Genomic DNA, 13,823 nt, shown 5'->3' on the forward strand with positions numbered 1-13,823 from the left:
CTTCAGAGCTGCAACATTTGGTCTTGCGTTTTAGCACAACTACATCATGCAGCTATAAAATAAAGATTAATAAATGCAACAAGTTGCAAACATTATGCTGCTAACCAGCCACCACTTAGAATACATAATTAGCAAAAACATACCTGACGTCATGGCTTTCACATAAAAAAACTTTTTAGATGGTGAAAGGGAAGTGGTTAATGTATTAAATAATTATTTCACTACAGCATGTTATGTGTTAAATGCTATTAACATAGAAGAGGCATATATGTTACTGGTACTATATTCAGTAGCATAATTACGAAAGTAGTAATACTATGAACCTACTATCCTAAACTGAGTGATGTTATTTGCAGGGAGTTAACTACACCTCCTCAGGACAGAGGTCGTACCCATAGGCTGGAAAGTTGCTACTGTAGTATCCATCCATAGAAAGGGTGAACCCATTAAAAAAAACTGTACTATGTAATTAAACACCAATTAGCCTGCCTTGTATTGCATGTACAGTAAGATAATGGAAATGGCCATTTGAATTAAAGAGGATTAACAGAATGGCAACAGGAAAAGGAATGGAAACATTCAGTTAAGCTAAGGACATTCAGTCCTTACATTCAATTACGTTAGTCTTAGCTGGGCCACTGAGAGCAGAGGTGGTGCACGAACTTTCAGACACCTGCACACCACTGCCTTGAGGAAATCTTACGTCTTGGTTTTAAACTACTGTGGGTAGACACTGTTTTTTATGGTATCTGTACAATTATATCATAGATAATGTTACCTGAATGAGAAGGTGGATGTGTGAATTAGACCAGGGATTTCAGTCCTCTCCCTGAGATTATTTCTTAAAGGGCAAGCACCTGGAAAAACTGTTTTTCAGGGAGAAACTGTTTAAACTGGTTCATTTAAGCTAACAAAGAGCAGGTTTTGGTTGTTCAGAGATGAGATGGGATGAAAACCTGCAGACACAGAGAACTTTCAGGAAAAGAACTATACACCACAGAATTAGACTAGATGAGCCCTGTAATGTAAGTGCTCTGTACTAGAAAAAATATACAAGTAAAAGAGCTACATAGCAGACAAATGTACAAGCACAAAGCTGTTCAGACACCCCAACACAATTTGCCTAAAAAGTAAGATAGAAACGGAATCCTCTTTTTTCCGGGCTCAATTATTTCACTTTTTATTGATAGTCCCTTGAAAAGAGAACGCGGCTCCTTTAAATATATAGGTGTCTAAAGAGGTGCCTGCAAGGACAATATTTTTGCGCATAAAATATTTTAAAAATGTGGAATACACGGCTCTTTTACAATTAAATAAGATTATGTGTGCATTTTCTCGCATTTCCTGAACAGTTCTAATACAGAGTGTGACGTTTGTCTTTAGTAAGTCCGGCTTCTCGACTTATTTGAATAGATTCAGTAAGAATACAAATGACAAATTTATAATTGGCGAGTCTTGACGCCAAAGCGCGTCAATTAAGACCCGCTCCGAGATACGAAAATCAGGAATCTTCGTTGATTGTTTTCAGGCGGGCGGCGGGTTAACAAGAGGTCCTATTTAGCCTGGGTGAAATTCGGAGCTTTTTTTCAGGAGGGAAACTTCGTTGGTTTTGTCCCGAGTTAAGATACGATTCTTCAGAAAATCCAAACGTTTCAGAAAACCGTAGGCATTTGTATAATTATTAAGGTAAGAAGTTTGATGGGAGCGCATCGGTTAGTATTTAAAGACGATCCCCGAAGCGCTGTAGCCCGAGTGTGTTTTTGTGTTGGTGTGTGAATGGACGCCTGGGCTAGGGAACAGCCTAGTCCTTTGTCCTGCGCGGGTTATGGGGGAATCAAACTGTTAGCCATCCGCGTTTTCCTCTCTTATTCATTAAACGCACATGAAGCTGCTTTAAAAACCCAGCCGTGGGGGTGAAACGTACTGATTGATCACAGCAACGGACCAGCGCGATTTCACATAACTGTAGTGTGCGTCTCTCCCGCTCCACGGCTCCGTCTGGAGGGGGAGACCGAGACAGACGCGATGCACCGGTGCCGTGTCTGCAGTGGCATCGCACCCCGGGGCCGTCAACACCGGGGTCCGGGTGGGAGATTTGCATCGGGGACACACACAGCGAGGCATTTAATACAGGATTGACCAGGGCGCTTGGACTATAACGGGGGGTTCTGCCTTTTGAATCGATGCAAGCGTGGCGATCCTCTTTCTCCAGTAAGATGGTTAATCATTTTGAAGAGTGGATCTGAACCAAGGCGTGAATTCTCCCTCCCCCCGTCCAGTTCGACTTGTGTAGTGCTCGTCTCTTTGCACCCCTGTTTGGTTCCCTGTCCCCGCAAGCCGTCTGATGGCGCTAGGTGAACCCGGAGTTTTATGGGACGTGAAGAGTTCAAAGCATTTTGGTCCTCCTCACTTCTTCTCTGCCTACATTTTTTTTTCCTCCGAGTTGGAAGGGTGGCTGTCCGTTTCGGGCTGATCTAAACCCCACATTCAGTCTCGTTGCTCTCGGCACGATTCCGGAACCTTCGAGCTCAGAAAGTTTTGCGTTGAAGACTTGACTCCTCCTGCACTTTAAGTTAAGTTGGCAGCGAACGCTTAAGATCGGTGTCGCTTAAGTGTTGTTGAACAAGATTGAAGGAAAGTTGTCCGTTTCACTTTCTTATTCCCGTCTCTCTCTCTCTCTCTTGTCATCTATCCAACTTCCGCTCTACACGTTGTTAACATGGGTAAAACAGCGCTCGGCTATCTTGACACTTGACTCAACCCGTAGTCGCCGTTACTCTGTGGGGCGGCGTGATTCTTCGCACTGCTGCCTCACAGCTCCGGGGTCCCTGAGGATATGATGGTGGAATTTTTGTGCTGGTTTTTGCTTCATCCTTCAGAAACATGCTGTTCAGACGTGAGCAGCGGCTCAGAAATAGCCCATCCTGTCCCGAACTGCTGGGTGAGGTTCTCCTGCTCTGACCAGTGTCGATGGGGATTCCTCTATAAGCGACAGGCCTCTGTGGTCGGACAGATGTCCAGCCCTGTATCATGGGCCTGAGAAGCCCCTGCAGGCTGCATCTTGGGACTTCTGCGTCTGTGGTCTGTTTGAGGCTGTAAATAAAATACTTTTCCTTATACCTTTCTATCTTGCTTAAAGAGGAAGAGTAAATGCTCTTCTTTCCTGTGCTGTCACCTGAAGAAGGCCCCACAGCCGAAACGTTTTCTTCTTTTTTTCAGCAGGGAATAAACCTATTACTTGTTCCTTTGCGGCCTACGCATGCCGACGCAGCTCCCCACCTGAACTACTTTCCTGTGCTGTGTTGTGGGTGTGCTGTTCTGTATCTTTGGGCTTCTGGGAAGTTCTTTAGTGGCCCCAGTCAGCAACAGTCTCTCGACTGGAGCCCAGACCCTCACAGTTACAATCGGGAGGATGTGGAGAGATGGCTTTGAAAACAGCTCAGCGTTTGTTTGTTTTTTCTGCGCAGCAGTTATTTTCTGCTCCTACAATTTTTCTTCTCCATGTTAAATATTAAAGGCAATACAAGCTGCCCCAGCACAGGCAACATACCATCTATGTTTACACCTGTTTTCTGCAATGGGAACTATAGTTCCTTTCTGTCATCAATGCTGTGATCCACACAGGATCTCTTTCGGCCAAAATGCATTTAGCAGAATGATGGTGCTCAACGAGGGACTTCAGAGTGCATCCAAGTTCCGTTTGCTGACATCAGGGCACGTAGCCGATGCCTTTGTGAGGTTGTCCTTTTACTTTTGGCCTGCCGAGTCGCGTGGCTCTAATGAAGCGAGGGGATAGAAGCAGGTTTAGATCTTCACATGTAATGTTTTGGCAATTGTGTAACAAGGAACACAAAAGCTAGGCTTTAAAGGCTTTTAGTTCCTGTAGACTGTCTAAGCTTTACAAGGCAAAAATTCACTGGAGTTGCGATAGTGTACACGGGTGCAGGTGGGCCTCCAGTTCTTAGTCTTCGCTTGTGACTTGGCGCTATGGACGAAATTGTATCAATGTACCTTTGACCAGCACCGTCTTTACAGTTGGCGTGCTTTTTGCAGTTGCAGACTGAGGACTATGCACCATTATGAGCCTTTCTCTTAAATTGGACACTTCCGAAGGTGTCTGGCTTGCAGAGAAGGCAGCCGTTGCACAAACGTCAGATTGGGGTGGATGGGGGTTGCTTGTTCTGACCCATGACTATAAATCCACTTTGCTTTTAAAGGGGGGGGGGGGAAATCTCTGGATTGCACTGGGGCACTTGCCACAAAGGGATACCACTCTGATAAATCTGAGTTTCTCTTCTCATTGTGTAATGGTTCCAGATCTGGGTGTATGCCAACTGCCTTCCACACTTTCCATGCTATGCCCCTTTCATTAAACATCTGGGTTAACCAGTTAACTTAGGTTAGTCTTGGTAGTGCAGTTGCCAGCATTTCACCACCTGTAGTCTGTAGTACCATATTGTTGCTGTAACTAGGTAACAATCCTTACTCTTTTATACATTTTACACTCCACTCAAAGTGCTATACAGGTAAAGGGGATCCCCTCCACTACGACCTGGATGATGCGACAGCAGCTAAAGTACACCATTATGCTCGCCACATACCAGCTTTCAGTGGGAGGAGAGTGGAGTAATGAAACCAATTCAGTGATAGGGAGCTGATAAACTCCAGTCAGCTGCTTGCAATATGCTGCCTGTGCACTGCTGCTGTAGGATCATGATTGGAAATAGGGTTTTTTTTTTTTTGCAGGTGTGGAAGACTCCCAGTGTGTAATGGCTTACATTACAGATTTAAGTGGCTGTGCAATTTGTGCATATTCCAGGTGCCATCTTTCTTTTTAGGGCTTTTATCTGCAATTCTGATCTCCTGTTGGGATGTTTTGATGCCCAGTCTAGCAAGATATAAGATTTGAATGGCTAGTGTCTTCAACTTAATCAGTTGTTGATAACCTTTAAGGAAAACCTGATGCCATATGTTGCGGTATACAGTGACTGTTCTTTCCACTCTTAATGTGTGTAGTACAACAACGACTTTATTCTACAGAACTTCTATTGAATCTGTCCTAGTTCACTGCGGTAGCCTGATTTGGCAAATGTATCGCGCTGAATAAAAACTCTGAGTGGATAGTGAAGGCAGCCAGTAAAATTATTGATGGATGACTACAATTAACAAGTGCGGGACGCCAGTATAATCCCTGGCTGTCGTGACCACCCCCGGCACAATGAATCTGAGCTCCCTCTATCTGGATGTCGGTTTAGACTGCCCAGGTTCATCGGTAATGGATCTGAACTGTTAGTTTGCTTCGTTTAGGACAATTGATTGGGGAAAAAAATCTACAGTCTTCAATGTTTATTTGTTAATGGCAAATATTAAATGTTAAAAGCTGTGCTTGTCAGTAGCTGCAGCATCTGGCTTCTATTGAGGGCAACTGCTGCAGCCTGATTATAAATGCTGGCTTCTTTATTTAACATTATAGACCTTAAATATCTGTAGGATATTGCCATGGCATTTTAGAAAAGCTTGTTTGTAATCAAGATTGTGACCATTAACGTTTCTGACAGTTGATGTGTGAGGGGGTGGAACCTTCCTAGAGCCCTAGTAAATTTAGGGGTGCTGACGTGACGACTTCATACAGCAGTTAGTTCCAGGCCTGTACTAAGTCCAATACTGGTTTCTTCAAGATCCAGTTTGGTTAACCATTAGTATTTATCATCTGAATTTGTATGATGGTTTTTAAATCTTAATTGTTGTCCAGAAAGGGTCACACACTGAGACTTGGGTGGTGGCGGGTTGACTGAGTCTTTACCTCCCTGGTAGGCTGTTTGCAGGCCACCCTCCCCAAGAGCCAGAATTGGAGTTGATGCCTGTTTGGGTTGCTGTGAATGTCGATCTATCCTCACATACTGTGAGGTGCTGCTGTGTGTTCCACTTATTATGCAAAATGCAGCTTGTCACATTTTAAGCTTCAGCCTTTTTACAGCTTTTCCAAAAATGGAGCTGAGTTTACATGGTGTATAAAACAAATACTGGGCATTGCTCTACACTAGAGATTAACTGAAGGAGAGTAAACTTTGTTTACCACCACGTTCAGCACTTCTGTACCTACACCTGGGGAAGTAGTGTTGTCACTAGATGGCACTGCCTAACTGATTGTTCCTGTAAAATGAGAAACTGCCTTTTTTTTTTAATTGGGGTTTGTTTCCAATGAGTTATTCAGGTTTTTAAAACCTTATCTTAAATCTTTTGCTTTCAGGGATCCTGAAGTCATGTCTGGTATAGCCTTAAGCCGTCTGGCACAGGAGAGAAAGGCCTGGCGAAAAGACCATCCCTTTGTGAGTAGAACTCCAGTAACCTTGTCTGGATGTTTTTTTCTGGGTGATATTTCTTAAAGTGCTTTATAATTTTGTAGTACTTTGATGCTTCTTTTCTGCATATTGGCCATGACAAACTTGATGTCCTGCTCTAGCAAAGAGCGCATCCTGAAGCTTGCTTTCAAATTGTTGTAGATGAAGTAAAGTCTTGAGTTCTCCACCAATTACATTTCACACCTGAGGGAAGAGCGTTTCAGCATGGTGCATTAGCATGAGCTTGCTGCTCAGTGTGTTTTAGACACCTCTTGCCACACAGTGTTAAAGAGCAGTGTCCTATATACACTAAGGGTGCGATTAAGTCCCCTCTGAGTTTCAGGGAAGCATTCTGGAACAAGAAGGGTAACTTTAGGGTGGACCATGATGCCCCAATTAGTGCAGCATGCCTTTAGATGAAAGGGAATGCAGTGTACATTTTGTGAAGTTGTGGAAGGGGGTTAAAGTCAGCTGACGAATTTCCCTACCTATGAAGCATGATTTTGGAAAACCTTTAAGTTGACAGTTGTCTCTAACTCCTGTCTCAAATTTACAGTTTGAAATGGATGATTTTTATTGTAGGCTTCAGAATTAGCATGGTTTATGTTAAAATGTGTGCTCTCCAATAGGGACTCCTATATGGGGGAGAGTGTATATATAGTAGAATCGCATCTACCTGCAGAGCTGTCATTTGACACATTGTGAGCCCTGACAGTGCATTTAGATATTAAGGGATCTCTTCAGCTCAGTCTTTTACAGTTTAGTATTGAGGGGGAAGATTTGTGCACTGGATTTCACCTCCAAGGTGCAGCAAATAGTCTTCAGGGCTTATGGAGCTTGTCACAGTTCTGTAGGTAAACTTATTTTTGACATTTCTCTGCTTGCGGTAGATAATGCTGGTGTCAGTAGTCTTTATAGTGTTACTGAAGATGAGCTGGAATCTTCAGCTCATCTTTCTTGATCCAGTAAATGCAGTACCTTAATGGTGGTGTGACCTTTCATACCAAAACTCTATTGGATAGTTTTGCAAGATTGAATGTTGAATTTGCACAGTGCAATGTGAGACTTGATGATAAAGAAATGAATTTTCCCTTTTTTAGAAAGGGACGTGAAATGTCAAGTGTCTTTTCTTTCCCAGGGCTTTGTGGCTGTGCCAACAAAGAATCCTGATGGGACGATGAATCTAATGAACTGGGAGTGCGCCATTCCTGGCAAGAAAGGGGTATGGCTCGCCCTTTGCTTCATTAAAGTTGTTTTTTTTTGTGTGGAGGTTGATCTGCATTTTGCTTTTGACACACCCAAAGTAGAGTATCTGTTATGGTTTTTGTTCTAGAAACACCTGTGCATTTTGGGAGGATGGTCCTGAATATTCTTGCATTACTTTTTTTTTTCTTGGTGTGAATAACCATTTTGAGGCACATAAATACCGATTCGGGATATTCTAAGTTTTACGTTTAACTGTGCATATTTTTCTTCCCCCCCACGGAAGATGGTATTCTAAATGTTAATCACTATATTTGACATTCTCTCTCAGACCCCATGGGAAGGAGGCTTGTTTAAGCTTCGGATGCTTTTCAAGGATGATTATCCGTCTTCTCCTCCAAAGTGTAAGAACTTTTTTTTTATTCTGTATATTGTCCTCTGTCTGCAATATCGGTTCCCACTGATTTGCATGCTGTACTGTTCAGCAGTCACTCCCTTCATTGATATGATGGGAATTGAATTTTAATTTGAGTCGGGTCTCATTATCTTTTACTCTGGAGTATTAAAACATTTAAATCTGGGGAAACTGGCTCTCACTGAAGAGCAGCGCTGGAACATCTGTGCTCGTTTTCTCATGCTTTTTTCCAAGAGTGATTTAAATTGGAGCAAGGAACCAAATGGTTTTGCAAGCAAGACTACCTTAAATCCAGCCTCCCCTGTAGAGAGTGGAGTTGTGCACTTTAATGCTTAGTTTAAAAATAATGAGAAGCAGATGACTGCAAAAAGGTAGAATTGTTTTGGACAGTACCTGAATTCCTTTTAGTTTCTGCTACAGTACCCGTGTATGAAACCAGTAGGTTTACACCAACATTTCCAGCAAGAGTAATTTCTGTATGTAATCCAAGCCAGTTCTGCCTTTTGCCCAGTGTGAAGACTGCAGGAAACGATAGAATACTGGCCTTTTTCAACTGGGGCTTTAGTCCAGTGGGTAATGAATACTCTCAAATCTTCATTTCCTAGGTAAATTTGAGCCTCCACTATTCCATCCAAACGTGTATCCTTCTGGCACAGTTTGTCTATCTATTTTAGAGGAAGACAAGGACTGGAGGCCAGCAATCACTATTAAGCAGGTAGGTTTACGATGAAGGGAGAAGGTGGGGAATAGCCCATATTGGCAATCAGAACTGCAGAAGTTGAAGGCCGGTTTCCATTGGTAAGATCCCTGTGGCATTCAGAAAGCTGCAGACGAGTCAAGTTGCTCCCTGTGCTTTTGAAGTTCTGGTTTAATCTTGTTAATCCAGGCCCATGTCTGCAGTAGCCTTTAAGGAATGCTCAATGTCAACAGATGGTCTCTTGCAGGCCATCAATCTTGAATTCAGTCCAGCCTTTTCAAACTGTTGCAACAAAAACCATGTCTATTGCCAACTTTTTTTATTAGTGAGAAAAGTCCGCTAACTTTCTTCTGCAAATACCATTTAATACAGTGTTTGAGTATAGTTTGGGGGTTCTGGGTGACTGAAAACGGCCTATTGGAGGCCAGTTTTTTTTAATAGCAGTTTTTTCAATTCCTAGATCTTGTTAGGAATTCAGGAACTTCTGAATGAGCCAAATATCCAGGATCCTGCCCAAGCAGAGGCATATACAATTTACTGGTGAGTTGCTTTTATCTGTCCAGTGAATGTTTACAGAGCCAAGTGTTGTAAATTGATGTTTAGACGCTCTTAAATACTGAAGTTGTAAGACTCATTTAGTGCCATACTGAGATACCAGTCTATTGTTTAACTTTAAGTAAGCCATGTTTTGTGGTGTTCCTGGTCGGTTCTCTGTGGAAATTCAAAGGTAAATTTAAGCTTTTCACCCCTGGTCTGGCTGTTTACATGCGATAAAACACTTAACATTTGCACAAGCCTCTGTGAATGTTTAAGCTGTATGCTGTTTGAGTCCTTTGGACGTGTGGAGCTCCATACAGGAGTCATCGGAAGTATTTGTACTATATATAAGTACATATAAGCATTAACCTTATGAATGACTTGAAAGTGAAATACAGTACCTTCCAGTCTTCATTTAGTTTGAAGAGTAAGGCAGTTTAGTAGGAAAATGTAGGTGTCCCTTCAAAGTACATCAAAAACTAGTTAGTTCAGGTGGGTAGCTGCGTCAGCATGTGTAGGCTTCTTCCACACCTGAAGAAGGCTCCACAGCTGAAACAGTGTTTTCCTTCTTCCCTTTTCAGCATGGAATCAAACTATTACTTGTTTCTTTGCAAAAACCAGTTTGCAACTTTATAATTGCACTCAGGTTTTTAGCGTTTTGTGAACCCTTACTTTTATAATGTGTAAGCTACCAGAAAAATCTCTCGCCCAATGAGACCAATTGGTAGTGCAGGTAGGTAGTATAGGTAGAGCAGAGATGCAGGCGTAATGGGCTGAGTGCCAGCTCAGAGGCGAAGGGCTGTAGAGTTTTGCTGCTGGGAGCTGCCCTTTGCCATCCCACATCTCTGCAAGAAGGGCTTCACAAGAGTGAATAATGTAAAATCTATTTTTTTTTTAAACCTGCTTGAGCTATTTAGCTCCGAGAGGTGTATTTGTACTTAATAGCATCTCTGCTTATACCAGGGGTTTCTACTCCTTTTGCTGGAGCACTGTGTCCACTGTGTGTGTGTTTTCTGTGCTTTTAATGACCTGACTCATTTATTGGCTTGCTGTTTAGACTGGTCCACCTTTCTCCTAGCTTTTCAGAAATTTAAGAATCTCAATTCTTATGTGAACAGTGGTTTCATAGAAGCTGAGGCTGCCAGCTTCCATTTTTAAGTTCATGTCCAATAAAGGTGATCATGTGAAGTTTTATAATTGCTTTAATGTAAAGTATTTAAAAGCCGATAGAATATCTAGAATTTATTGAAAGGTGAATTGCTTCTTGTCCTATTTGTCAGGCTCTGTTCATGTCATTACTGTTACTGCTCAGTAGGTGGCAGCAAAGCACCACTGCATGTGCATGGAGACCTACTTAACTGAATCGGGAATGGTATTCATGTTGTCGTGCGGTGCTGTCAATTTGGTCTTGAGTTCTTTGTGCTATTGATGGTTTTCTTTTTTTCCCCTTTCAGCCAAAACAGAGTAGAATATGAAAAGAGGGTTCGAGCACAAGCCAAAAAATTTTCTCCTTCATAAACGTCAAGACCTGTGAACAAAATGGAAGGATTTGGTTTGGCAATTTTTTCTCTCCTTTCTTTCTTTTAAAATGTGCCCCATGCATCACTTAGCAGACTCCACTCGCTACAGGACTTATTTAAAAGCTGAAATACTTTTTCAGTGCCATTTACCGTTTGCCACTCATCTTAAAGGTGATTTTTCTTTTTAAACCAGTTACCTTGTGACATTCTTTGAGGGGTATACATGCTACATTGCTAAATACCAGAGTTCAGTCCGATCATCAGATTTTGGAAGACAAGACGTCTCTGGCAAAATGCTGTTGGGAGGGTGAGGGTAGCTTGCTGTATCTTTTTTTTTTTTAGTTCTCTATAGGCGCAAGTGCAACGGCACAATCCAGGGGTACGACTGTCCCTTTTTTTTTCTTGTTTTTGGCTCGATTTGGCTTAATTTCTTTCACACAGGGTCTATTCCTTCAGTCTTTGTATTTTCCATGGTTTTAATGATGTAAAACTTGCTTTTATTTTAATATGTCAGTATTTCAACTGCTGTAAAATTATAACTTTTATACTTTCTATGAATACACTAGTGTCTATAGATTACTTTCCATCTGATGCAGGCCTTGTATTCAGCATGTTGTAATATATAATAGCATTTTGCTGCCTTGGCAACTTGAGTATGTTGTGCTGCAAAAAAGAAATAGCCTCATTGAATCAAAGGCAGACTAGCTTACTTCTGCATCAGACTTCGTGTTTATATGGTGTTTTGTTCGTGTCTAGAGATAATAAAACTGTTTATACAAAGCTGACTTTTTTGTTTCTTTGGGGGCATTAACCACTACAAGGTTCTTGGTCCAGAATGCATTGAATACTGTTGCTTGCCACTTGTTTTGTTAGGCGCAATTCATACCTGCAGTGGAGCTTCTGTTTTATAGTTTGCTTCTTTCATCAGGTATTCTGAGAGTCTTGGCTAATAAGCAAGCATGTGGGGGGGATGAAGATTGCCCCCCCCCCCCCCCCATCTAGTCTAGCTTCTATCTAGTCTCTCCCTCTGATCCTCTGGTGTACAAGGCACTTGGAGCAGGGAAGTAGGTAGTTCTGTCCTTGTTTGTATCTTTCAGCTCTTGTGTTGTGCCACCCGCTGTCAGGAATAGAATTCCTGGACCATACTGGACAGTCTGGGGAATTTGCTGAAAAGGCTTAAGCCTGCGAGTCCCTTAAGACCCCCCCCCCTGTGTCCAGCTTGAATTGATGAGTGTGGAGGTGCTCTAACACTGCCTGGCCAGCTTCTACACCCCTCTGCTTGGGGGTGAATTTCTGAATGGTGCATAAACTGCGCTCACCTCTTGAAAAGTGCGACTGTCGGGTGTGCAGGATGAGTCATGCAGTTTTGAAACGGCTTGCTGCTCCCAGTCCTTAATAAATGCTTGACTAGGGTACCCTTGTGGAATAGGAGGCTCTTTTTTTTTCCTGCCTTTTATGCTTCACTGATTTAAAAGACAGTTGGAGGTAGCTGTTCATGGTTTTTTTTTTTTTTTACACTACACCCAAGCAATCCTTTTCTACTGTGGTTAGAGCAGATGGAGTGGTTTCTTGAGATTGCATGCTTGAACCCTATACAGCACCTAAATGACTCTTTGGGACACCCGTTCTGACTAATTCAGATCTCTTCCGATTATAGTATATACAGAACACTTTTTTTTTGTCTCTTCCAGGTAGTCATGTAAATGGCAGGTTTAACCGAGTTTGCAGGTTCTTCCCAGCTAACTGTACCCAGCTGTAGAGAGAGCTTGCAAACCATTTCACCTGGGGAGTTGAGTTGTATTTTAATTTAAAGAATTGACTTGAGTCTGAATAGGGCTTCTTTTTCAAGGAGTTTAGATCCCAGCAGAGATGTTGAAACACTCAGATTTTCCTGGTGTTTTTTTTTTTTTTTATAACTGTGAAGTTGAAATGCAAGCACAAAAATAGCTGTAATTTCCCAGTCCTAATGTTTCAGAACAAAATGGGTCTGAATCGCATTTGCTTGCTAAATTTCTGATTTCGGTAGACTTCTGCTCTACTGAAACCCCCCCCCCCATGTCTGCTGAAGTAAAACTAGTCTGACTGCGCTAATTCTACCTCTCAGCAGGGGTAGCTTGACTATTTGAAGCCTTAGTTTCCCAATCCCACTGTTTGAATACCACGTTTTAATTAAGTGAACGGTTTGCTTAACTTTATTTTAAAAAACATTCTTGTACAGGGGGGGGGAGTGATTCCAAACCACAAATCTTAGTGCATCATTTCAGGTGTCCCAGAACTGTTTTCTAAACCTATTGGCAACAAAGGAAAATTAAGGTATTTAAGGTTTCAACAGGTAGCCATGGTGTCAAGGAGTGAGGATTGAGACTATCTTCTCCAAGATGCAGCTGACTATTGAAGAGCCCACCCACAATCACTGCTATGCCAAGGCAAGTAAATTTGAATATGGCCTTAGGAAATGCTCCCTTAAGTTCCCTTAAGACCACCTTGCTGACAGGCAGTACTTCATCCAGACCCTGATTGACACATAGTAAATGGTGAGTATAAGTCCAAGACAGGTGTAGGAGTCATGATATGGGATGAGCATGAAGTAAAACTAATTTGTCCTTGTTTGCAGTATTGAATGCTCACCTCCTTCGTATTTAATCTAGGCACTGAAAAATATATGGAACAATTGGGCTGTTTTGTCACATAGCAATGAGACTGGGAATTAATAGGGTGTTTCTAATTGTCAGGCATATCCCAGAGCTTGTGTGGTTGTCTGCCTGCTTTTTCTGATTTCTGTTGTAAAATCTTTCAGTGGAACATAAAAATTATTCCTTTTTAGTCCTCTGAGTAGGCACGCCAATTGTAGAAATAATGGACTAGGTGAAAACAACTTGGCTATTATTATGGTAATCATTTTATCTGTTGGCTTATTTAAATTGAATGTTATTCATCTGTATCTAACATGGGTTGTTTTAACATAAATGTGCTTGAATCTCAAGCTGTTTATCAGGTTTTTTTTTATTCTTACTGAAGTTGTGCATAATTTGGATTTTAACTGCTGTAGATAAACTATGCCATGGTCCTATTAGAGTTGGGTGACATCCATGGAACTGCTGGTACACTGA

General features: G+C 42.0%; 1 protein-coding gene across 1 annotated transcript; it reads left to right on the plus strand.

Moving 5' to 3' along the window:
* Positions 1-1,553: 1,553 nt before the first annotated feature.
* Positions 1,554-11,493, plus strand: LOC148818569 (SUMO-conjugating enzyme UBC9-B). The gene is made up of 7 exons (XM_088936520.1): positions 1,554-1,686; positions 6,251-6,329; positions 7,480-7,563; positions 7,876-7,948; positions 8,565-8,674; positions 9,117-9,196; positions 10,648-11,493. The coding sequence occupies exons 2-7, from the start codon at positions 6,264-6,266 to the stop codon at positions 10,709-10,711; spliced, it is 477 nt and encodes a 158-aa protein (XP_088792646.1). The 5' UTR covers positions 1,554-1,686; positions 6,251-6,263; the 3' UTR covers positions 10,712-11,493.
* Positions 11,494-13,823: the final 2,330 nt, after the last annotated feature.

Source organism: Atractosteus spatula, chromosome 18, assembly GCF_055471065.1.
Source record: "Atractosteus spatula isolate fAtrSpa1 chromosome 18, fAtrSpa1.hap1, whole genome shotgun sequence".
NCBI lineage: Eukaryota > Metazoa > Chordata > Actinopteri > Semionotiformes > Lepisosteidae > Atractosteus > Atractosteus spatula.